The 26,939-nt window shown below is 34.4% G+C and overlaps 2 protein-coding genes across 3 annotated transcripts; both read right to left on the reverse strand.

Moving 5' to 3' along the window:
• Positions 1 to 4,353: 4,353 nt before the first annotated feature.
• LOC136235796 (uncharacterized) lies at positions 4,354 to 10,006 on the reverse strand. 2 transcript variants are annotated; one of them, XM_066025828.1, is made up of 4 exons: positions 8,238 to 10,006; positions 5,949 to 8,161; positions 4,735 to 4,777; positions 4,354 to 4,657 (listed from the first exon to the last, which is right to left on the reverse strand). In XM_066025828.1, coding segments are annotated over exons 1-2 (1,764 nt in total). In that variant the 5' UTR covers positions 8,240 to 10,006; the 3' UTR covers positions 4,354 to 4,657; positions 4,735 to 4,777; positions 5,949 to 6,399. The 2 variants fall into 2 exon arrangements, with proteins under 2 accessions (XP_065881900.1, XP_065881899.1); XM_066025827.1 differs by having other exon boundaries at positions 4,354 to 4,777.
• A 117-nt stretch (positions 10,007 to 10,123) lies between these two features.
• LOC136235797 (small ribosomal subunit protein uS13z/uS13y/uS13x-like) lies at positions 10,124 to 12,959 on the reverse strand. Its single transcript, XM_066025829.1, has 4 exons — positions 12,765 to 12,959; positions 11,950 to 12,110; positions 10,912 to 11,100; positions 10,124 to 10,525 (listed from the first exon to the last, which is right to left on the reverse strand). Exons 1-4 carry the CDS (start codon positions 12,765 to 12,767, stop codon positions 10,420 to 10,422), a joined length of 459 nt encoding a protein of 152 aa, XP_065881901.1. The 5' UTR covers positions 12,768 to 12,959; the 3' UTR covers positions 10,124 to 10,419.
• Between the last annotated feature and the right edge of the window lie 13,980 nt (positions 12,960 to 26,939).

The raw sequence follows: 26,939 nt of genomic DNA on the forward strand, positions 1-26,939 counted from the left end.
TTTTTGGTATAGTTACAGAAAAAACTATGATTGCCTGAGTCTTTATATGCGTGTATTGGTATTTGCTTGATCTGAAAATGACGATTGAAAACCTAAAACGGATCTCTCTTATATACGTGTTTGATAGATTGATCACATGTATCTTCTCAGTGTTGGCATAATTGTTTAGCTTAATCAAGCATTGGTAAATGCGGCTTCTCGTTTCCGAATTTGCTTTATTTGATGTACACATTTGTATTTTATGTGTGTGTTTTTATTTTGGATATATGCAAATTTCGGTTTCAATTTTATCTGTGCGGTGAAGTCTCTAATTGCGAATGAGGACTTTCAGCACATTTTGCATGTGCTGAATACTAATGTGGATGGCAAGCACAAGATTATGTTTGCTTTGACCTCAATCAAAGGTATTGGGAGACGGTTTGCTAACATTGTCTACAAGAACGCCGATGTTGACATGAATAAGAGGTTTTTTGCTTATCTACTTTGCTCTTATGCCTCAAAGAATATCAGTGCATTACTTGATTGGAATATGTAGTCTCCTTACTGGTTTAATGTACCTTATAGCACAACAATAATCCACACATATAGAAGTATCGAAACAATTATCATGAAAACTTTTCATTTAGCCAAGCCAAAGCTAGATGTGATCAATCTATCAAACACGTATATAAGAGAGATCCGTTTTAGGTTTTCAATCGCAATCGTCAATTTCAGATCAAGCAAATACCAATACACACATATAAAGACTCAGGCAATCATAGTTTTTTCTGTAACTATACCAAAAAACAGAAGAAAAAGACGAAAAGGAAACCCAAATAACATTTTGGATTGCAGCGAGTCGGAGCAGGAGAGAAAAGAGTAACTGAAGGCGACCAAGAAGAAGTAGAAACAGAAGGGAGAAGAGTGAAGCTAATGTAATTCGGGTTTTAAAGGATTAACATTACATTACTGGGTTAGGGTTTTATTATGCTTAAAGACGCTTTTACCCTCAAGAAAGTGTCTCGTGTGTGTAAGGTATATCAACGCTAGACTCGTTCTTTTCTTTTAGTTAGAAAAAATTAAATAATTGTAACGAAAAAACAATAAGTTTTCATGATAATTGCTTCGAGACTTCTATATGTGTGGATTATTGTTGTGAATTGTGACATAATGATTTACTTGCTCTATTTTTTGGTGTTTTATTGTGGTCAAATTAAATCATTTTCCTTTTTTTTTTGACACATTGCAATCTGCAATCTGCTGTTGCATGCATGAACACACATATAGAAGTCTCGAAGCAATTATCATGAAAACTTATTGTTTTTTCGTTACAATTATTTAATTTTTTCTAACTAAAAGAAAAGAACGAGTCTAGCGTTGATACACCTTACACACACGAGACACTTTCTTGAGGGTAAAAGCGTCTTTAAGCATAATAAAACCCTAACCCAGTAATGTAATGTTAATCCTTTAAAACCCAAATTACATTAGCTTCACTCTTCTCCCTTCTGTTTCTACTTCTTCTTGGTCGCCTTCAGTTACTCTTTTCTCTCCTGCTCCGACTCGCTACAATCCAAAATGTTATTTGGGTTTCCTTTTCGTCTTTTTCTTCTGTTTTTTGGTATAGTTACAGAAAAAACTGTGATTGTCTGAGTCTTTATATGCGTGTATTGGTATTTGCTTGATCTGAAAATGACGATTGAAAACCTAAAACGGATCTCTCTTATATACGTGTTTGATAGATTGATCACATGTATCTTCTCAGTGTTGGCATAATTGTTTAGCTTAATCAAGCATTGGTAAATGCGGCTTCTCATTTCCGAATTTGCTTTATTTTATGTATAGATTTGTATTTTATGTGTGTGTTTTGATTTTGGATATATGCAAATTTCGGTTTGAATGTTATCTATGCGGTGCAGTCTCTGGTTGCGAATGAGGACTTTCACCACATTTTGCGTGTGCTGAATACTAATGTGGATGGCAAGCAGAAGATTATGTTTGCTTTGACCTCAATCAAAGGAATTGGGCGGCGCTTTGCTAACATTGTCTGCAAGAAGGCCGATGTTGACATGAATAAGAGGTTTTTTCCTTATCTACTTTGCTCTTATGTCTCAAAGAATATTAGTGCATTACTTGATTGGAATACGTAGTCTCCTTACTGGTTTAATGTACCTTATAGCACAACAATAACCCACACATATAGAAGTATCGAAGCAATTATCATGAAAACTTTTCATTTAGCCAAGCCAAAGCTAGATGTGATCAATCTATCAAACTAGTATATAAGAGAGATCCGTTTTAGGAGTAGAAACAGAAGGGAGAAGAGTGAAGCTAATGTAATTCGAGTTTTAAAGGATTAACATTACATTACTGTGTTAGGGTTTTATTATGCTTAAAGACGCTTTTACCCTCAAGAATTGTCTCGTGTGTGTAAGGTATATCAACGCTAGACTCGTTCTTTTGTTTTAGTTAGAAAAAGTTAAATAATTGTAACGAAAAAACAATAAGTTTTCATGATAATTGCTTCGAGACTTCTATATGTGTGGATTATTGTTGTGAATTGTGACATAATGATTTACTTGCTCTGTGTTTTGGTGTTTTATTGTGGTCAAATTAAATCATTTTCCTTTTTTCTTGACACATTGCAATCTGCAATCTGCTGTTGCATGCATGAACACACATATAGAAGTCTCGAAGCAATTATCATGAAAACTTATTGTTTTTTCGTTAAAATTACTTAATTTTTTCTAACTAAAAGAAAAGAACGAGTCTGGCGTTGATACACATTACACACACGAGACACTTTCTTGAGGGTAAAAGCGTCTTTAAGCATAATAAAACCCTAACCCAGTAATGTAATGTTAATCCTTTAAAACCCGAATTACATTAGCTTCACTCTTCTCCCTTCTGTTTCTACTTCTTCTTGGCCGCCTTCAGTTACTCTTTTCTCTCCTGCTCCGACTCACTGCAATCCAAAATGGTATTTGGGTTTCCTTTTCGTCTTTTTCTTCTGTTTTTTGGTATAGTTACAGAAAAAACTATGATTGCCTGAGTCTTTATATGCGTGTATTGGTATTTGCTTGATCTGAAATTGACGATTGCGATTGAAAACCTAAAACGGATCTCTCTTATATACGTGTTTGATAGATTGATCACATCTAGCTTTGGCTTGGCTAAATGAAAAGTTTTCATGATAATTGCTTCGATACTTCTATATGTGTGGATTATTGTTGTGCTATAATGTACATTAAACCAGTAAGGAGACTACATATTCCAATCAAGTAATGCACTGATATTCTTTGAGACATAAGAGCAAAGTAGATAAGCATAAAACCTCTTATTCATATCAACATCGGCCTTCTTGTAGACAATGTTAGCAAAGCGCCTCCCAATACCTTTGATTGAGGTCAAAGCAAACATAATCTTCTGCTTGCCATCCACATTAGTATTCAGCACACGCAAAATGTGCTGAAAGTCCTCATTCGCAACCAGAGACTGCACCGCACAGATAAAATTCAAACCAAAATTTGCATATATCCAAAATCAAAACACACACATAAAATACAAATCTGTACATAAAATAAAGCAAATTCGGAAACGAGAAGCCGCATTTACCAATGCTTGATTAAGCTAAACAATTATGCCAACATTGAGAAGATACATGTGATCAATCTATCAAACACGTATATAAGAGAGATCTGTTTTAGGTTTTCAATCGTCATTTTCAGATCAAGCAAATACCAATACACGCATATAAAGACTCAGGCAATCATAGTTTTTTCTGTAACTATACCAAAAAATAGAAGAAAAAGACGAGAAGGAAACCCAAATAACATTTTGGATTGCAGCGAGTCGGAGCAGGAGAGAAAAGAGTAACTGAAGGCGACCAAGAAGAAGTAGAAACAGAAGGGAGAAGAGTGAAGCTAATGTAATTCGGGTTTTAAAGGATTAACATTACATTACTGGGTTAGGGTTTTATTATGCTTAAAGACGCTTTTACCCTCAAGAAAGTGTCTCGTGTGTGTAAGGTATATCAACGCTAGACTCGTTCTTTTCTTTTAGTTAGAAAAAATTAAATAATTGTAACGAAAAAACAATAAGTTTTCATGATAATTGCTTCGAGACTTCTATATGTGTGGATTATTGTTGTGAATTGTGACATAATGATTTACTTGCTCTGTTTTTTGGTGTTTTATTGTGGTCAAATTAAATCATTTTCCTTTTTTCTTGACACATTGCAATCTGCAATCTGCTGTTGCATGCATGAACACACATATAGAAGTCTTGAAGCAATTATCATGAAAACTTATTGTTTTTTCGTTACAATTATTTAATTTTTTCTAACTAAAAGAAAAGAACGAGTCTAGCGTTGATACACCTTACACACACGAGACACTTTCTTGAGGGTAAAAGCGTCTTTAAGCATAATAAAACCCTAACCCAGTAATGTAATGTTAATCCTTTAAAACCCGAATTACATTAGCTTCACTCTTCTCCCTTCTGTTTCTACTTCTTCTTGGTCGCCTTCAGTTACTCTTTTTTCTCCTGCTCCGACTCGCTGCAATCCAAAATGTTATTTGGGTTTCCTTTTCGTCTTTTTCTTCTGTTTTTTGGTATAGTTACAGAAAAAACTATGATTGCCTGAGTCTTTATATGCGTGTATTGGTATTTGCTTGATCTGAAAATGACGATTGCGATTGAAAACCTAAAACGGATCTCTCTTATATACGTGTTTGATAGATTGATCACACACACCTGATATGCCACTGAATTTCTCGCCAAAGATTTCATTCCCACCCTGTTCATAGGAAAAAGAAAATACATCTATTATAAATCACCAGTTTTACAAAACCACACACACCACGGGTCATCAAATGCGTGAAAAAATTAGCGTCATCAGCAATCTTTGGTCAACCTGCTAAAATCCCATAAGACTTTTCAACATTTATTATCCCTCTGTCTAAGTAAGTATTACAATTTATACACAACTAACATTGAAAATGTGCAATGAAACACCTCATGCATCGCTGCAACTCAGAGAATATGAATAAGAGAAAAGGTCAATATGAAACCATTTTGTAAAGGATGCAATTCCAAATAGAATATAGAAAACTAAATAAACCAAGAAACTGTTCAACAAAATATGAGCGCATACATAGAGTACATTAAAAAGCATTTTAAGAGGGTAAAAGTTTTGAATGAAAAGAAATAACTAGAAAGTGTAAGACTAATGTTATCACCTTATACTTCTAGTGCATAAGGATATTAGTGCACTACTTTTATTACCAATATGGTTACAGAATCCTATTTGAAAAAAGAGTCCAAATTATACCATAGCAAAAAATCAAAAGTGAAAACATTTCCTGTGAAAATTATAACTGATTTTATATCACTCACACAACTACAACAACAACAACAACAAAGCCTTAGTTCCGAAATGATTCGGGGTCGGCTAACATGAACCATCATATAAAACCGTGAAATCAAGTCATGTCAGAGACACAAATTTTTGCAGTTCACTCAATAAATTTCACATCCCTTAAAGAGTTACAGAGAAGTCACTAGTATTGCCTCTTAAAACTTAGTCCGACAGATATTACTTCACTAGTAGTACTGTTACATATTAGTTCCTATTTGAAAACAACAATAACCAAGCCTTAATACCAACTAATTGAACTCCACTATCCAGATTTCTCTTTTCCAGTTCTGTCAAAAATATGATTCGTAATTGAAAAAGAAGGATCCGAATAGCTGTCCAACCACCTGATATTTGTTCAGGTTGTTGATATAACATCAAATTCAATACATCTTAAGCTAAACATATTATCAACATTAAAAAACTTGCAACAGGAACAGCAAACCCCATAAACATTTGCCAATACTACTTTTTTTATGGACATTTGCTAATACTTATGAGTAATTGCATTTTCATAGCTTACAGTAACTTTAAAAGTTGTCATATCTCATACCTTATCTGACATTAGATCATATGTGGTAAAACAACCTGATGAATGTGCAAGTCGACAAGAAGTATCGGTGAAACTGCCAAGCAAGTCATTTTCTTCATCATGTTTCCACATAAGCTCAGATATGACATTTTCATTAGCTTGGATATTGCTTCCTAAACCAGTAACTGCTTCATTCTTCCGAGGCCTAACAATCTCTAACTTCTTTCTATCTTCACCTGTGAAGACCCTGCCTGAATTACGCCCAGCACTCCACTCGTCTACACTATTAGAGAGATGAAGCAAGTCCCTTGCAGAAGCCCGTTTCTGCCCATCAAGAGGACTACAGTATAGACCAGTTAAATTAGCTTCAGCAGCATTCCATTGACTTCCAGAAGTAACAAGGGAACAGTCTCTAGAATAACTTTCTTGTATGGTACTTTTAACATCTGGATCCCATTCCATGTGGCTATAGTCAAAAGCAAGATGCATTCCCCTTTAGAAAAGCTTTTAACTTCTTTATCTTAGGCTGATCCACTGTAACCGAAGAGACCATATTCACATTGTTCTCATAATTAAAAATCTGGTCATCACAAGAAGGTTTATGTGAACTGCTATCAGAATTTAAATCTTGAACAAGGTTCTTTGGTGCACCATTCAGTACTCTATTCTCCTTCATAGAAAATGTCAGTTCATTACCAGATGGAACAAGCAAAGAATTGCCAGAGCTGCTTTCTAGCTCAGCAGCAGTTACTTGTGCTGCAATTAGATTAACTCCTTTCATATGCATTCTATTCTGAAAATGCAGGACTTCATCATGATTGGGCACCTTTGTTGTATCATTAGACACCTTAGCTATTGTATTTTCACAGCCAAGGTATTGCTCAGAACCAAATAGAGTAAGTTGTTCGCCTTCAGATTTCCTTTCTTGCCCATGTTTCTTTATTGTGCATCTGTGAGTTCCATTCATTTCATTTTCTGTATAAGATGTCTGATCAATCCATGTTGGAATAACTAAGCGGCTTCTGCTGCTATCCAGTTCAATGTCAGTAACAAAATCCTCAACAGTCACATTGTTGCTTCCAAAACCAACTGTTAGCACATTCTTGCTAGAACCACCCATGTCATCATACCTGGACTCTTTCATTGTGGTAGTAGAATCTTGGCTCACCTTATCATTTGACATACCTATTTTCTCATCGAAGGGTGAAGATAGACCCACTTGAGAACCTCTTTCATAAGTCATTGTAGTGGAAGCTGAAAGCCCATGCACATCATTTACAGAAGCATATCTTTGGTCATTAGCAGAAGGAATATTTCTCTGCTCCTTGCCATTGGCTACAACATCCTCTTGTGATGAGCAATTATTTCCCAAAACAGTTCTTGCATTATCTCCACAGAAGTCCCTATCATGATTTTCGACGCTATTTATTGCACTAGAAAGACGTCTATCGTTGATATTTTCACTATTTTCTATAGAGCTCGCAGCAACTAAATTATTATCAGAACCCAATTCTTGAGCATGTCCTTCAATCAAGTTTTCATCTAGCTGATTCTCATTATTATAAGGTGCACACATTTGCTTCGTTCCAACTGCAGGAAATGAACATTTGGGAGAACCTTCCTGGACACTTTTAGTTTCAACAACAACAATATCATTTGAATCTCCTGATTTATCATCAATCATGCTACAAACTAAACCCTGCTTCCCACAGTAAGATTCCTTAGTATCATTTTCTTTCATCTCACAGTTCGGAACAGCACAACTTATTTGATTCTTGATCTTCAAGGCACTGGGATGAACTGCAACAGATGGAGGCATACTGCTTCTTTTGATTCCAACAGTTTCACCTGAAGCTTGAATTCTCTTAAAATAGTCTTTTATGTGGTTCCCAAGGTGACCATTATAGCGATGCCTTTCATCATAAGACTTGTGACAAAAATGACATTCATACTTTCCATTATTAATTATCACCGCTTCGTTAGTAGATGTTTCTTGTCTAAGCCTCTTTGGAGTCTTTTGATGAGATGATAGCAGGTGTTGTAGCAAGTCATCTGGCTCATCAAAAACCATAGTACATTTATGGCATTTATATCTCCTCACTGTTTCAGCCTGTCCAAGAATCCCTACTTTCATAGGTTCCTTCTTCATGTTCAACAGATTTACTAAGGGAGAATTCTGGACAGCAGACAAGAGCACCTTCATTCTTGTCAACAACAAAGGTGACGTCAGAAGCCTGTAGAATACTGCTTTGTCAATACAAACTTCTGAAGAAAGTCAAAAGTATAAAACGAAGGTTATACAGAACTTACATTCCCAGAAGATTTTCTTTCTATCATTTGAATATTGCCATCCACAGGACCAAAATTTAATTGGCTTGAATCTTGAAGACCAAGTGGGGAATTTAAATAAGAAGAAGCTTCCTTGCAGGACATAAACTGTTGCCCGTTAGGGCTGGATAATGTTGAATTAGCACAGGTAAGAGTTACACAACCAAGATAAGGAATAAGTCTGAAATCAAAATGAAAAATCATGGATAAAGGTCTGTGCCCTACCTAAAGACAGAAGAGAAACTCTAGTAAGACTCTTAAAAAATATAGCTTAAAAAAGACCATACTTCAACATAATTTCCTAAAGCTCAGCAATAATCAATAACAAACAGGTATAACAATTCCACGATTTTCCACCTACCACATAATTCAACCAATTCTGAAATACAAAAATAATTCTCCATCTACAAGTTGCATATGGATATTCACATCTTGAGGCATACTAAACATTAGTGTGTTTGACAATTAATGTATATCCAATTGAGCAAGGTACTAAACAGACAACACTCTTCTTCTTCATTTTTTACAAGACAAAATGACATATATTCACGTATGGATTTTTAGGATTCTTTAACAGAAAATTACTAATTAAAAATCTTTAACTTGGACAAAACTCTCAATAGATGGAAACTCATGAACCAATCTAGAGAACACCAATTAAACTACACAACTTTCCCTTCACTTAAAACATCAACCACAGAAAAATTTCACTTCAAATGAGCATCAAAGCCAAAGTCCAGTAAGAAAAGTTCCAAGTTGCCAATACTAATGAGATCATGAGACTTACACAGACGTCCCTTAATTAGTTTGAATGAGAAAATATGCAGATGCATCATAAGGAAATATTTGGTGGGCAGGAAATCTTTCGATTTGGTATTTGATGCGAATGATAAATAAGAAGTTATACAACAAACCATAGATCATTTAAATTTAAACAGCAAATAAAAGAGAATTAATAGATAAGAAATGCCTAAAATTATACCTGTACAAGACTCCGTAAAAACATATCTACTGACATATACTAAAAAAAGAATACAATGTCAGTCTCAACAAAGAGAATAATTGGAAAAGAATGTCAAAAGATTATTATTGTATTCCCTATATGCTACGGGAGATCTGTCAGGTGTCAAACATGGAAAAGAATAGGAAGATAAGCATGTCTAATGGGTCTGATTTCCTTGTTACTAAACTAAGATTGGTAACAACCAACCACAAGAGTAGATGTTACTAAATTTAGTTTGTTCCTTTTTTTTGATAAGGACCAATTTATCAGCCACAATCTACTCTTTATGAGACAACATAGCAAAAGGTGGGCATCACGCAGGCGCGCGTGTAACACACACACCAGACTCAGCGCATCAGGCGCCCGCGAAAGCAGAAAATACTGCTTTATTTAGTGGGTAAAATGTTGTTTCAGTCCAATTATTACAGCAAACATGTATAACAGTCCAATTATTACAGCAACATGTGTAACAGTTCAATTTTATTAATTAATATTTTTTTTACCCCACAAAATTATGAAGTAACAATAGCTCCTAATGGGATGTATACTTTCGTTGTTATTTTTCCTACGTGGCACCTAAAGTTGTTAACCAGTATAATCTATCTATGGAGAGTTCTTAAAGGTGGAAAATAGTAAAGAAATGATAATAAGAGAGATACATAAATCATATTCAATTTGCAGGCAAGGGAGCAACTTCATAAACACGTACTACATAACTTCATTTGTCTAAAATGCCAAGAAAAATAATTCAATTCACTTCCATCAAATCACGTTTAGAGAGACTCCCAAGATAAGATACTGATCAAATCATGTTTATGTATCTTCTCAAAACATACAAAAGTGATTATTTGACATACGGCAAACATTACTTTCAACTAATCAATCGCTTTTCAATTATTCCAACTTGTAGAGAGTTGTACAGAAAACAAGTTTTTCTTTTCAAGTCGCATTCAAAATAGATGCCAATTGCATGCATTCTAAAACAGACAGAGTAGAATAAGTATTGTGCAAACAGTAAATCGATAAACCCATTAACAGAATTAAAATCCTTCAATCTAACAAAGCCATATCTAAATTTTTCTAATGCAAAATTTCTTGTAGCAGGTGACTAATTCTGCCTCTGCAGACCAACAAAATTGTTGAAGCCAATAAATAGATTTTTCATCTCTTCTTTGAGACACCAACAGTCTTTCCACGACGACCAGTGGTCTTGGTGTGCTGTCCCCTAACTCGAAGACCCCAGTAGTGCCTCAGACCACGATGGTTCCTGCATATTAACACACTCCACATTACTTGGAAGTACGAACATGTTACTTGGAAGTTTGTTTCATTAGTTGTAAGAAAATAGCTCGCTGACATCTCACTACTAAAAAACCATCAGACAATTAGCTCTCTTTATTTAGAAATGGTGATAAAAGGAATGCAAAGCAATTAATAGTTTTCCAACTCCAATTATAATAATCTAAGCTATGCTCATCTGCACAAATTTTGACGAAATACCAAGATTAACCAATTAAAAGAAATAACACTTCAGTCAAAAAAGCATGTTCTGCCTGCAAAATAATGAATGATGCATAAAATTTGCAGTCAAATTTCAATTATCAATTGTTAGCATCGTAGGAGTTCAGCTCAAAAGGCTCCACAATAAATTACCTTATCTTTTTCAATCTCTCCAAATCATCTCTCAACTTCATGTCCAATGCATTGGAGACAATTTGAGAATATTTCCCATCCTTGTAGTCCTTTTGCCTATTCAAAAACCAATGTGGGATCTTGAACTGACGAGGATTCGCAACAATGACCATTAGATTATCAAGCTCAGCAGCAGTTAATTCACCAGCCCTTAAAACAAAAGAAAGCAAATCAGGCTACATGTGAAACAAATTGATGTTTTTGAAGAACAAAGCTAAACAAGAACACATTATTCAGAGACAAAAGTATAGAGATGCCTTTACTTGGAAATAAAAACCAACAAGCCAATAAGTTATAATTGGTTAAGCTATTTCATCTTCGATTAATAGGTGACCCTTATCAAGTTTCAAAGCAGGCTACCTGTCTAAAATTTGATCACTAAATAAGTAAATATCAAGTGGATGGAAAGTCATCTTCGATACAATAGGATAGATGAAAATCAATTTCATAAAGATGGCCCTGGTGGTGAACTTTCTCCGACCAATTCAAATTTTAATGTTGATTTGGGTTTCTTCCTCAACAATAATATAGATGAAAGATGACACTTAGCCAATCAAGGTGGCAAATCAATAACGAAGCCCAGATTCAATGCATACTTCTTGTCATAACTTACATTGCATTATTTCAAGGTATTTCATGCATGCAACAGCAGATTGCAATGTGTCAAGGAAAAAGGAAACTGATTTAATTTGACCACAATAAAACTCCAAAAAACAGAGCAAGTAAATCATTATGGCACAATTCACAAGAATAATCCCCCACAGAAGTCTCGCAGCAATTATCATAGCAATTATCATGAAAACTTTTCATTTAGCCAAGCCAAAGCTAGAGGCTTTTGGGCATATAGACATATAATATAGATACAATCCAAAAAAAAATGGAAGGTTAAGAAACAACCAGCTATAAGGTACATTAAACCGGCAAGGAGACTACATATCCCAATCAAGTAATGTACTGATATTCTTTGAGACATAAGAGCAAAGTAGAAAAGCAAAAAACCTCTTATTCATGTCAACATCGGCCTTCTTGCAGACAATGTTTGCAAAGCGCCTCCCAATACCTTTGATTGAGGTCAAAGCAAACATAATCTTCTGCTTGCCATCCACATTAGTATTCAGCACACGCAAAATGTGCTGAAAGTCCTCATTCGCAACCAGAGACTGCACCGCACAGATAAAATTCAAGCCGAAATTTACATATATCCAAAATCAAAACACACACGTAAAATATAAATCTGTACATAAAATAAAGCAAATTCGGAAACGAGAAGCCCATTTACCAATCCTTGATTAAGCTAAACAATTATGCTAACACTGAGAAGATACATGTGATCAATCTATCAAACACTTATATAAGAGAGAGATCCGTTTTAGGTTTTCAATCGCAATTGTCATTTTCAGATCAAGCAAATGCCAATACAGAAAAATCAGATACATCAGCAACAGCAACTATATGTAAACATCAGTAAAACATCCCAAAAAAAATCAGGAACATCAAAAATCATATCATAAAAGCATCAATGAACAAAAAGGAATTGGGTATATAAAAAGGAACAAAAAAAAAAGTCTTGAAGCATCAAAATTCCTACCCGTAAACATTCTTACCCCAAAAATCAGAAACATTCAAATCATATCATATATGCATTCTTATTTTTCATCTAGGAATTAATTAGGTATATAAAATAAAAAGGAACAAAAAAAATCAATATTCATCCCAATCATATCATAAAATAATCAAAATCATATCATATATATAAAATTAAGACCTCAAAAATCAACAATCCTATTATGAATTCATTATTCACCACAACTCACCATATTAGGAACGTAGCAAACCGAAAAAGAGACGCCTGATGGAAGAAAAGAAAACGCAAACAATAGGTAGGAGCGGCACGAAAACGGAAGGAAGAAAACGCAATCAGCAAACGTGAAGAAAAATGAAGGAAGGAAGAAGCATAAAACGGAGGCAGGCCCGATGAATCCTAACGCAGCGGCGCACAAAACAGGTAGGTTATAATTTTAATTTCTTTTTAAATATATATTATGGGTCAATTACAGTACAAAATTACAATTAAATTATATCACCAAACTTCATTTTTAATATGTCATTATTCTCTATCTATTATGATTTTACACTATAATTTTAAGAATCTAGATTTCAATTCATAAACCATAAACTCTATAAAATATATTCTAGACTTCTAATTTATAAATTCTAATCCTTAAAATATATTAAAAGTACTGATTTTATTAGTTTGACATGATCTAAAATTATGACTTGATATTGTTGTAAATAGTTTTTAAAATATGAATTTCTGTGTAATTTTTCCATATATTATATTAAAAAAAATTGGGGCCTCTTAAATCTACGGGCCCTGGCCTGCGCCCCAAAAATCAAGGCCCAGGACCAGTCCTGTGTGTAAGGTGTATCAATGCTAGACTCGTTCTTTTCTTTTAGTTAAAAAAAATTAAATAATTGTAACGAAAAAACAATAAAATAACAAAACAATAATTAAAAAACAATAATTACAAAACAAAATAAAATAATTAGGGTTGCTATTTTTATTTTTTATTTTAAGAAACCAAATCCATTAAAAAAGAATCGTTAAAGACTGGGTGGATATGCCAATGAGGGTTGGTCCGAGTGTGGTTTTTTTTATTGCCAAAAAGGGACTGTCATCATCGTTAGCAAAACTAAGAACTTTTAGATTGACACTGTCAGTTTTTACTGCTGATTTATATTTGGAATTTATTTTTTTTGTAATTTATTTATTGATTAATTTAAAATATATCCATATTAGACATTTTAATATACTAACAACAATGATTTATCATAATTTTATCGAACACTACTAATTAATCAACTAATATCAAACAACTAACAACAATAATAATTAACTACAACAGCTAACAACTAACAGCAACAATAATAACTACCAATAAACAGACCCTTAAACTAATTAAATAGTAAATTCTTATTTCAATTAATTTTTTTTATTATCAAACAAGACCTTAAGAGTTCCGCTTTAACCGGATCCAATAAAGAATCAAATGTAATAAATTCGATTCAATTAATGAAGGCGTAATACACTAGGGCTCATGAATTTGATCGAAAAAACCGATTGCCCCTCTAAACTTACAAAGTGTCTCGTTAACCCGTTGAATTTGTTCAATTGATCTTTTGACCATATGAATTTGTTTAAATTATCCTATTGTCCTCATGAACTTGTTTAGAATAAGTTATTCTCCTACACTTGCGTAATTAATTAATATTAGAGATAATTAATTAGAGTTTCAATCACATAAAAACTTCTAATTGATATTATCAGATAATCTTTTAATTTAATTGATAACCATAATCAAATTATAATTATTAATCAAATTAATTTATCCTTAAATTAATACAAATTTCGGCCCATATGTGTATGTCCCACTAATTACATTTTCGTCTTCCGATTCCAAGTCCCATATGCGACCCATTAGGTTCTTTATTGCCACTAGCCGTATATATCATTTGAAATTATTCATTACGATTAATTCCAACATATATATAACGGAATACCGTCGAGAGCTATTACTAGCAGAACCTATGATATTCCCCCAGAGCAATTAAGAAGTCAGGTTGATAACTGTCATTAACTGTTCTGTATTAGGTACAGTATAATATGATTCTTCATCAACTATATCATGTCGGTCAATTCCTTATAACCATGGAATGTGTCAAAGTTACATATAACGAAGAGTTCGGTTTTACTTGTACAGGTTGAATTCACTCTGAAAGATAAGTTAAGTGAAATGTTTATTTCTACTCTTAACTGTATCACCTTGCAAGGATTTCAGTTAATTCACCACAAGCGGCCCTTTGGATATATCTCCCATTTATCGGGAGTGACGAATGCTCAATCTGACATTAACCATTCTGTAATTACTTCGCGTGATACCCAACCCTGCTCCCACACACCCTAGGCTCTCACCTATTGGATCGTGCTCGCACAGAATCAAAGTATTAGACTCCGCAATCCAGAATTACTAATTAATGAATGTTTGAGTCTGAGGATTAGTTATACCTACTAATGCCGATGAGATGAATAGTTGACACATTAGATAAATCACTCCATTCTGTTATCTCAAGTCGGTTCCCAATCCTAATGAACTCCTTCATCAGATCCATGTAACTGTCTAGATATCAAAATATCTAAAGCTTGTGAGATCAGCTTTCTGTCTCGACAGAAAACACTGTTACATGCAAGTCTCAACAGCAATATGCCAATCCCTATAACATATTACTTGACTTGGGTTTACTTTAAGTCTATCAGTCTATTATAAAGTATAGTCTCACTTCATGCTTGTATGAACACTTTATAACTACTTGAATAAACTTAGGATTACTTCCTTTGCGAAAGATTTGTGCCTTTATATATAGTTACATATTAATGCTATATATCTGATTAAACAAATGACCAAATAAACAATTTATTCATTAATATTAATATCCAAAACAATTGTATTTAGGACACTAAATTCCAACAAGTCCCTGGGGAGTTTGACCTGCAGAAATCAAAGATTAAAGCTGCAAAATTTTCAGTAACAACTGCAATTTGATCCAATTTTTCAAGCAAATCCGCCCCTCTCCAAATAGCTTGTGCAAATGGACACAACCAATAAAGGTGCCAGGCATCTTCAATGTCCCGTCCGCACATCACGCATTCATCAGGTATGTCGATCCCTCTCCTTTTTAATTTGACTCGTGTTGGAATACAATCTCTGACCAGCCTCCAGCAAAAATATCGAACTTTATACGGAACAACAGCTGACCAAATCAAACGCCAATCCCCCTCAACCTGCAAACTCTGAGCAACCTCATCCTCCCTCATTGCAATGCGATAGGCACTTTTAACAGTATAGAGCCCCGAGTTTGAACCATCCCAAATTAGTTTATCCTGACGACCCTCCACTCTAACAGTAGTTCGACAAATATCCACAATATCCGATTCAGAAAAAATTTCTTCAAGCAACTCAATATCCCAGTCATGAGAATTTGGAATGAATAAGTCACTAACCTGTAGATCCTCCAGACCCACCACTCTGGGAGAGGTGATCCTCTGGCTCCCGTCATTTCTCAACCATTTATCCTTCCACACATTTATCGAATGTCCATTTCCAATCTTCCATCTACTTCCTTTATGAAGCAATAATTGAGAGCTCCAGATACTCCACCAAATGAAGCTAGGAGAATTTCCTAATCGAGCTTCAATGAAATCCCCATTTGGGTAATATTTGGCCTTGAAAACTTGACTGGCAAGAGAATCTGTGGATGACTGAAGTCGCCACCCTTGTTTTCCCAATAAAGCTAGATTAAAAGTAGTAAAATCTCTGAAACCCAAACCCCCTCCCTCTTTGGGTGCACACAGTTTCTCCCAAACCATCCAATTGATTCCACGGCATCCATCCTTCTTATTTCCCCACCAGAAAGAGTTTAACATCTGCTGAAGCTCCTCAGCCGTGGATGTCGGAATCAAGAAGACGCTCATATAGTAGATAGGTATGGCCTGACCCACAGCACGAATCAATGTTGCCCGACCCGCCTTAGAAAGAGGTTTGTTAGACCAATTCTGGATTTCCTTCCACAGTCTGTCTTTTAATTGAGCGAATATAGCCCTCTTCTTTCTACCGACCAAAGATGGTAGGCCTAAATATCGTCCAGAATCAAGGGGTCGATTGACACCCAGGTTACATAAAATTCCTTCAGCAAGAAAAGGATCCACATTGCTACTGCACATAATACCTGATTTTGTGAAATTTACTGCCTGACCCGAAGCCTCTTCGTACACGGATAAAATACTCTTCATCTCCCTGCTTTCCTCAAGGTTTGCCCGAAAGAACATGAAAGCATCGTCAGTAAATAATAAGTGAGAAATTGGGGGGGGCCTTCTACAAACACGTACTCCATGCAGTTTCCCTAAGCTCTCATAATGTGAAATCAGGGCCGATAAACCCTCCACACACAGTAAAAAAAGGTAAGATGACAGCGGGTCACCCTGCCTAAGACCCCGCTTAGGAATTATAGGACCCACCAATCTATCATTAACTTTCACAGAGTATTTCACTGAACTGACACAAAGCATGATGAGTTTAATCCATCTAGGGTCAAAACCCAATTTAAGAAGAATAGCGGCAAGGTAATCCCAATTAACTCTGTCATAGGCTTTGTTAATATCAATCTTAAGAGCAACTTCTCCATTTTTCCTGTGCATATTTCTTTTCATGTTGTGAATAACCTCAAAAGCAATCAGAACACTATCATGAATAGATCTCCCTTTGATAAATGCAGATTGATTTTCAGAGATAACCTCAGGGAGAATTCCTTTGAGTCGATTAGCAAGCACTTTTGAGATTATTTTATAGATAACATTGCACAAGGATATAGGCCGAAGGTCCTTCATAGAGCTAGGTTGTTCACATTTTGGGATCAAAGCAATAATAGTGTCATTTAAACCAGGAGGAAACATACCAGAATGAAGCCAACTGCACGTAGCCTGAAAAATATCGGTACCAAGAAGAGTCCAAAATCTCTGGAAAAAAACCGGGTTGAATCCATCAGGCCCGGGGGCTTTGTCAGGGTGCATTTCAAATAAAGCAGACTTGAATTCCTCAATTGTGAAAGCTTTCAGCAGATGCTCATTGTCTTCCCTAGAGATTTTTGTGGTAATTACATCAGTAACCGGGGCAAGAACACCCGACCCGCCATCGAACAAGTTCGAGAAGTAATCATGCGCAATTTGACACAATTCATCATGGTCAGAAGTCCAGTTTCCGTCCCCATTGAGTAGCCCACTGATTTTGTTCCTCTTTCTTCTACCATTTGCAACAGCATGAAAGAGCTTAGTATTGGAGTCACCCTCGGACAACCAATCCACCTTAGCTCACTGCTTCCAGTGATCTTCCACTTTCAACAGACTGTCAATTACCTGTTGTCTGACCCGTTCATATTCAGCTGCGGCCTGCTCAGAAGGTGACTCGCGGAGCTGCTCCATCTGAGTCAAGCCCGCGCGGGTATCAGCATGTTCAGCACGAAGCAGCGCACTACCCCACCGATCGAGGTAACCTGCCACATTTGATAGACGATCAAGGATTTCAACATTTCCAGAAGCCTCCCATCCCGTCTTGACAGAATCATCCAGATCCAACTCACGAAGCCATTTATTTTCGAACATAAAATGGCGACTCGGATGATTCCTTATATTATGCTCCGTTTGAAGAACAATAGGGCTATGATCCGATAACGGGGCAATGATATTAGAGGAAAATCCGTTTGAGAATTTATCTTGCCATGACAAGTTAACAAAAACTCTGTCAAGTTTTTCTTGGACTTCGTTAGGCTTACCTCTATGCTGAATCCAAGTGAACTGATAACCCGTGAGAGGAAGATCAATCAAGCCACACTCATTAATTGTCTGTCTAAAGCCCCTATAGCACCACTCTGGGTGCTCATTGTTAAGCCCAAAATATACCTAAAATATCATCAATAATTACATCAATATTGCTACGAATTTATGCTATTTATAACTGTTTAGAAAGCTTTCACTCTCGAATATGTTTCTTTCTTGTAAGGTACATAAATATTTGGTAAAATCCAAATAGGAATGAAAAGAGCTCAAAAACAGAAGAAAAACCTTACAAAAGGAGTCAAAAACAACAAAAATCAATTACACCAAAACGAGGACAAAGACGAAGTCAAAAACAGAGAAAAATGCAAATTCTCGGCAGAGAATCCAAAATTCTTAGAGAATTTTGGGCCGCGACAGGGAATTTCAAATTCTCGGTCACGACACGCCCTTTCGTCCGAAGGCTGAAAAATCACTTCCTCATTCTCGGCAGAGAATTTCCATTCTCGGTAAGAGCAGAAATTCTGCCAAGTACAATGAACACATGTTAAAATCCAAGAAACGCGTTCGTTCGGGTGGATAAAGACGTCCTTTCACAGCGGACACGACTCTCCACAACAGACACGACACTTCAATCACGACTCTTCAACATCTATAAATAAAGAGTTGATGGAGAGTTGAAGATATGTAGAAGAAAGAGATTAGTGCAAGAGTTATGCAGAAACTCTGACTCAGAAATGAGTCAGAGATTAGAAAGTTCGATTCTGTAAAAAGCAGTATGATGTACACACATTGTTTATTTAATAATAACAAGTTTAGTAGCGTTTAGACATTGTTCCAGTTTAGTTTTCATTTTGTTAGTGGACCGACCCAGTCTCTATTACGAAGATTCAACGAGAAGATTAAGTAGAGGATTCGACCCTGAGCCTGACAAACTCTAACGAAACCCAAGGAAAGGATTGATCAACCCGTTCACTTGCACGCCGTCGAAGAATTCAATGCTCCATGTTCTCTGTAAACTTGTATCAATTTATATTTCATCTAATAAAGTCTGTTCTATTCGATAGATCTTTATGCAGCACTTATGGTAACCAATCCACTAAAGTGACTGCTGGTGTTTTCATTAAAACGTATTTAATCCAAAATCTTTACAAGAAAACTTTGTTGAACACTTAGGCAAATCATTATCTCAAAAGAGTTTTAATTTGATTAAGGGCAACTATCCCGAAAGGGTTTTGTCGCGTTCAAAGCCAATTAATTAGAGGTTGCGTCATTTATTTCATCTTTATAATTCATACAAAGTTTAAAGTTGTTTTTTTTGCTTAATGCAAACGAATACATTCGTTTACTTTTCTAAGAAGTACTAAAAGTTCCTATCTTGCAAATTCATTCTTAAATCAGAATATTTTCTAACGTTTTCATAATCTAACCTGATTCTCATTCTAGCAATTTCAAAACCAAAACCGATTAAACGACTTTCCCATATTATAAACCTTAAAGTAAATTTAACCGATTGTAAATAAGTTTTGTTAAAAAACGTTCCCAGTGGGATCGATATCTTTTATTACTACAAGCGTATACCGTGCACTTGCGGAAATCGCTCAACAAGTTTTTGGCGCCATTGCCGGGGAACGCCAAATTTTTAACAAAAATTTATGTTTTTCGTGTTTTATTTCGCACCTTGGTTTATAATATATGTATTTATTTATTTTTATAGTTTTTTTTATTTTGAGGATGGTAACTAAGACTAAATCCTCGTTGTTATTTAACGTTTGCATTTAAATGTTTGCAGATAAAAAAATCCAAGTTTTTTCAAAGATGACCTGGAGATTTGATTATCAATGAAAACACAGAAGGAGTCTGATTATCAATGAAAACACAGAAGGAGTCTACAGAAAAGAAATTTGGCTAACAGATACATCAGAAGGGAAAGAAGATTTTTGAAACAAGATGTCAGACGTGACAGATGATTTTTCTAGAAAATTTACCTTTTCCCCAAACACATTTCACTCTTTTCTATAAACTAAACCCTTTACTAAGGAAAAAAATCTTCTGTCCCGAATTCTCTGTCCCCTTCTCTGTCCCCCATTCAATTTTTGACACGTGTCCCTTTTATCTTATTTTATTACTACTAACTATGGTTAGATATACTTAACTTTGGTTAAAGTGTAGTTAAAGGGACACGTGTCAAAAGTTGAATGGGAGACAGGGAAGGGGACAGGGAATTCGGGACAGAAGATTTTTTTCCCTTCACCAACATATCAAATTTCTTTGTTAAGAATTTATTCAATTCCTACACTAAACCCAAATAATTTCCCTTTTTATAACATCCCTAAACACCTACATCTATCTCTCTAAGAAATCACCATGGAAAATCTTCTCAGACAGATATATCAGAAGTAGGATGAAATTATCTTATTCACCATGAAGGAATTGTATACTTTTAATATAGTTTTGAAAGTTTCGGTTCATGTGCATAGTTTTTTGTTCGAGGCCTGAACCAGAAGTTCGGACATTCAACCGAAATCACTAGATCCTTAAATTGAGAAAACGCTAAAAAAAAACAAGAAATGCGCTAAAAAAATGCTAGTAAAAAAAAATTGTTCCAGGTAAGTTACATGGACATGACCATTATTTAAAACCGGTCTAAGTAATTGATTATGTCCATAATTTTGATTCTCCTTGAGAATTCTTAAGGATTATCACATTTTTAGTTTTTAGTTTTCATATTTTAAATCTTTACATTTTTATTTTTAGTTTTAGTTTATACATTAGTCTTTAATTTAGAAGTAAAAAAAAAAATCTCAATTGAATTAAAATCACATATAATTTAAGTTTCTGTTTGTATAGGGATTATTAAAATCTCTACAGTGACTTTTGTTGAAATTCTGAACTTACTGAGAATTTTAATTCTCAACTGAGAATTTCACTTTCAAAGCCTTGAAAATTTCTGAACTTACTGAGAATGTGAATTCTCAGTAGAGAATTCAGATTTTCAAAATTTAAAGGGAAAGGAAGAAATTTTTTTTTTCTGAACTTACCGATAATCGAAATTCTCTGCCGAGAATTTAAAATTCTCGGTAACTTCAGCGAGTTAAAAAAAAAAAATTTGCCGCGACCGCGAATCGCCATTCATGGTCGCGACACGGGCGTCTATCAGACCTTTATCTTTTCTTTCTTCTTCAGTTCATGCACCATTTCGAAAAATTAAGCTTCTTCATGTTCAAATGGTGTGAATTTACACCTTTTTAATCCCAACAGACACATTAATTTGTCCTGGATTAATTATAAATAATTAGAGGGGATCAGAACTCTTTTACTTCCCATTTCTTTTCATCTCTATCAGACCATTCTGATTTCTTCTCAATTATTCAAACCTTTTCCAAAAAGTTACAGACATATTTTTTTTCTTTCTTTTTATTCACCAAACATAATGAAGAAATGTATAGCTTCTGAGTTTGGAGAACCATTTCCTATTTCTAATCAGGATGAAGAAATGTATATGTTAGGAGACATATTTCAGACAACACCATTTCTCAAAAATCTTAATGGAGGAATTAGTTGTCACTTCATGTTCCATGGAAAGCAAAATCCAAACACATTATTTCGGTTCCATACCATTCCCTATCATTGACTATGAATTCCTGAGGGATTTGTCCAGAGAATTTTCCGAGTTGGCCCACGATTTCTTTCTGCGGAAGAAAGACAGATCTTCGTGCAAGCGAAGATTTCTCGTTACCAGGCTATGTGAATTCCAATTCAACGGGATGAGAAATTAGTTTACTTTGTTTTGTTCTGTTTAATTTTACTTTCTGTGTGTATAGTTTGTACATAGGTTTGTTTTCATTTTTATATGTATGTTCTTTGTGTTCTTATGTACATGTGTTCTTCTAATTTTAATAGAAGTATCAAGTTTGATTCTTTGATTCTTTTTGTTTAAATATACGTTAACCATACAAGTTATACGAATACATCTGAATCTAAGTTTAAATGATACAGTATGACTTTTAAAATGCATCTGTAATTATTTTTAATGAATCTGTATTCATTTCAGAACTGTTTCTGAACATCTGACTTTTCATATATGTTACATGCTCATAAATTATAGGGAAAAGTACAAAAATAAACCTTGTGTTTACACCAATTTTCGAACAACACCCATGTGGTTTAAAAGTTTGCAAAGTGGTACCATGTACTTCATTCCGTTAGCAAACACATACCAAATTGACTAACGGTGTTAAAAGTCAAAGGAAAAAGAGTTAATTTGGTCCTTATATTTATTTATTTTTATAAATTAACCCTCTTATTATCTAATCATCACAAACAAATCCCAAAATAAAAAATAAAAATCAAATATACCATCTTCTCCATCCCTCCTTAATTTTTTTTTTCTTTCTCTCTCCTCTCTCTTAATTTCTCTCTCTAAAATTCAATGTGTTGATCAATAATCTATGATTTTCTAATTAAAAAAAAACACCATAGTTTCCAAATCCCATTGGGCTATTTAACACTGCTAATAGAAACAAATAATAACCAGTCACTGTTATTTAACACCATAGTTCCCAAATCCCTACAATCCCAGATGCTGCTCGTGCACATGACCACCACGAGTGCTCAATCGTATGGCTGCCGGCTTTAGATCGATGGAGGAGCATTCCGGTAGCAGCAGTGAATAGAAGAGTTGAAGATAGGTTTAAAACAAGATGAGAAGAATCTCCAGTGGAAGTTGATGCAACTCCGGCCATAGTGGTGGCGGATAGAATGATCATGTTGGTGGAGTTTAAGAGGAGTTTGTTCCAGTTATCTCGTTGTACGGCGACATTTTGGTGCATCTCTATTTTGTCTGATACAACTTCTAAAATAGCATAGAGTTGGAGTGTTTGATTTGAGTTATTCGATGTGGGATTGATGAAACTTTCATTCTTTTGTGGGAGTTTTCTTCCATTTCCATGGTTGAACTTGAGTTGTTCGACCAATTTTGATGATTTTGATTTGGGAATTGGGAGATGAATTGAAGGAAGTTTAGGAACAGAAATGGAGGATTTTACAATTGTTGAAGGGAAGAGAAGAGATGAAGTTTGTAAAGAAGACATGATGATGAAGTTCTGATTTTTGGATCGATGAATTTGGGGGAATTTATATAAATTCATAGATTATTCATCAACACATTGAATTTTAGAGAGAGAAATTAAGAGAGAGGAGAGAGAAAGAAAAAAAATAAAGGAGACATGGAGAAGATAGTAAATTTGATTTTTATTTTTTATTTTGAGGTTTGTTTGTGATGATTAGATAATAAGGGGGTCAATTTATAAAAATAAATAAGTATAAGGACCAAATTAACTCTTTTTCCTTTGACTTTTAACACCGTTAGTCAATTTGGTATGTGTTTGCTAACGGAATGAAGTACATTGTACCACTTTGTAAACTTTTAAACCACATGGGTGTTGTTCAAAAATGGGTGTAACCACAAGGTTTATTTTTGTATTTTTCCCTAAATTATAATCATTAGCAAATATTGAACAAGTTCATGAACATTCATTTTATATGATAAATTCTAAATTTTGTTATGTACATATGTTTTTCAATTTTGATAACATATCAACTTTGATTCTTTGGTTATTTTTTATTAGTATCTGTTAACTATGCAAGTTATTAGAATGAACCTATATATATGTTAATATGGAACAGTATCACCTTCACCATGAATTTTTCTATAATAATAAAATGCCTCTGTCAATAATTTAATTAATCTGTATCAGTTTCAACGTTTCAGATTTAATATGAATAAGTGATTAATATTTGTTTAATTTTCATTTGTTTGTTATTGTATATAGGATCGTTTTTTATTTTTTTAGTACATATGTTCTTGTTCATTTATGTACACATGTGTTATGCAATAAAACTTCATTTCATTTCATATATCAAATTTTTCATTCTGATTTATGTCTGTTCAGATTTTACACTGATAGCACCTGAATCTGTATGAATCATTTTAATGCTAATACGTTATTATCATTATTAACTATTGAACATAATAATAAATTTTCCTTTTCATGCAATCATTGAGTTTAATTTTAATTATGAAATTATGAACTTATATCGTGTTGATTATTGCATATATCAGTATGAACTTATTAAAATAAAACATACAATTTTTCATATGAATCTGTATCTATTAGAATAAGGTTAATGTTTAGGGTTAAATGTTTCTTTATCTGAATGTTTAGTTAATTTGATTAAAGATCATGTTTAAGTTTTAAGCATGAATAAATACCTACATGAACTTACGTTCATTATCTTTTAGATGAATAATTTACCTTATGTGACTTAATGCACATTGATTCCACATTAACTCTAATTAGGATTTTAATGTTTCATTACTAAAAATTTAATAAGGATAAACCCTTGGTTTTCCTTGCATTTAATGTTTTTCAATTAAGTTCTCAAGTGCAGGTACAGTTTATATTACGTTCAGGACACAATTAATCAACAAAATTGCACAAACCAAGTCCAAATGCACAAAATCAGGCACTTTTGACCAATTCTCTACCGAGAATTTATTATTCTCGGCAAGTACAGCAAAAACAGGTCGAAATCAGAGTGAAAAATTCTCTGAATTTCGCGTGCCGCGACCGCGGCTAGGCAATTCTCGGTCGCGACCCGCGACCTGTAGGATGGGTATAGGTACACATTTATCCAATTTTGCAACCTTTTCCTATTCTTACACTACTTCCCCACACCTATATTCATACCTCTATTTACCTATCCCTTACACAAACTTTACATCACCTCCTATTTTTCCGAAATTACACAATCCAAACTCTTCCCAGTACAACTCAATTCCACACCATATCACCTTTACTTTTTACCAATTTTTACTTCTCCAAAATACATCTTTCCCAAACACCACCTCCGTATCTTAACCCTTTTTCCACACCATGCCTAAACATCAGCAGGTTACTAACCAGGTTTCCTCTACCTCTAATAAATTGTTTGCATGTTGAATATGGATCCATTCAACATTATTTCAGATTAGGACAGAGAATGAGAGGATTACATTTATGGTTTCGGTTAATTTTATGAAGATTGGGGATGACGAGATGAGTATTTGGTTTGGATATCTTACAACACAATTTATTGTTAAGCCCATCAATTTTCACAACAATCTGGTAAAGGATTTCAAGTCAGGATTTATTTGTTCATTTTGGATTACATCTTCAAGGATTTCGTGTCCTTTGATTATGGGTCTTGTTTTGGATGCTACGAGTATTTTGGCCTGGTTTTCCGTCAGTTACTCCTACTTATTTTCCGATGTTGGAATTCCAAGTTCACATGGTAATGGTATTCAAGGGGGTGGTAATAAGCAGACACATTTTGGTGGGGGTGACGATATGCATTAACGAGCACAATGTTGGTGATGAGCACAGTGTTGATCAAGTTCATTTGCGAACAAATTTTGAACCATATGAATGCACCAAACCGTCAAATGAATTTGCGGTTATATGATATTGTTGAAAACAATAAAGAAATGAGTTCCAGAATTTACGCGGTGGATGCAAATATACATACTTTGCGGAGCGAGCACACGTCAACCATGACGCCAGTTATTATCATTTTTCCGTCGTCAAAACGTAGTGACCGCACCGTCTCCACCGAGTTCACTTTCACAAGAATAGGTTTTATCTTATCTTTTCTCCACTCATTTTTCTCTTATGTTGTTTTTAATTGGCAAAAAGCATCCTGAGGCCCCTGATCTTTCATTGTTTGGTGCATTAAGCCCTCGATCTTTTATTTAGACACATTGAGCCCCTCATCTTTCACCATTTGGTGCATTAAGCCCTCGATCTTTCATTTAGACACATTGAACCCTTGATCTTTCATATATGGGTGTATTAGGTCCTTCCATAAATCAATTAATATATAGGTTTATTAAGGGCATGTTTGGTTAGGTTTATATAACTGCAGCGTTTCGCATTTTCTCTGGAGACTGCAACATTTTGGAGCTTTTCATGAAAAGCTCTTTTCATGAACAGTTGTTTGTAGTTACTTGTTATTGATAAAATTACCCTTCTTATTTCGACAAAATGTTCTTTAATTTTAACATTATTTTTATTTTTAGAACATAATTATCGAAAAACAAGGTTTTATTGTGTTCAATAAATTTTTTATTTTTTATTTAAATTATTTTTATTAATTTGTATAATATATTTTTTATTTTAGAATTTGTTATTTTTAGAACATCATTTGTTGTCACACCAAACATGCCCTTAATAAACCTATATATTAATTGATTTATGGAAGGACCTAATACACCCATATATGAAAGATCAAGGGCTCAATGTGTCTAAATGAAAGATCGAGGGCTTAATGCACCAAATGGTGAAAGATGAGGGGCTCAATGTGTCTAAATAAAAGATCGAGGGCTTAATACACCAAACAATGAAAGATCAGGGGCCTCATGATGCTTTTTGCCTTTTTAATTATGTTTGGTTCAATTTTCATTTCTATTTCTGTTGGATAAAATCCATTTCATATTTCTCTATTTTCTTTTCGTATGCTTTATTTCGTACAATTTTTCGTGTTTTATCATTTTTGCACCAATGAG

Source organism: Euphorbia lathyris, chromosome 7, assembly GCF_963576675.1.
Source record: "Euphorbia lathyris chromosome 7, ddEupLath1.1, whole genome shotgun sequence".
Classification (NCBI taxonomy): domain Eukaryota; kingdom Viridiplantae; phylum Streptophyta; class Magnoliopsida; order Malpighiales; family Euphorbiaceae; genus Euphorbia; species Euphorbia lathyris.

Bases quoted from the DNA above. Each gene is read 5' to 3' on its own strand.
- LOC136235797 (XM_066025829.1), bottom strand. The intron at 11,101-11,949 runs GTTTTTTGCTTT...TTTTGTTTTAAG, and splicing joins GATGTTGACATGAATAAGAG to GGCTGGTGAATTAACTGCTG. The intron at 10,526-10,911 runs GTAATTTATTGT...GTTAATATGCAG, and splicing joins GAGAGATTGAAAAAGATAAG to GAACCATCGTGGTCTGAGGC.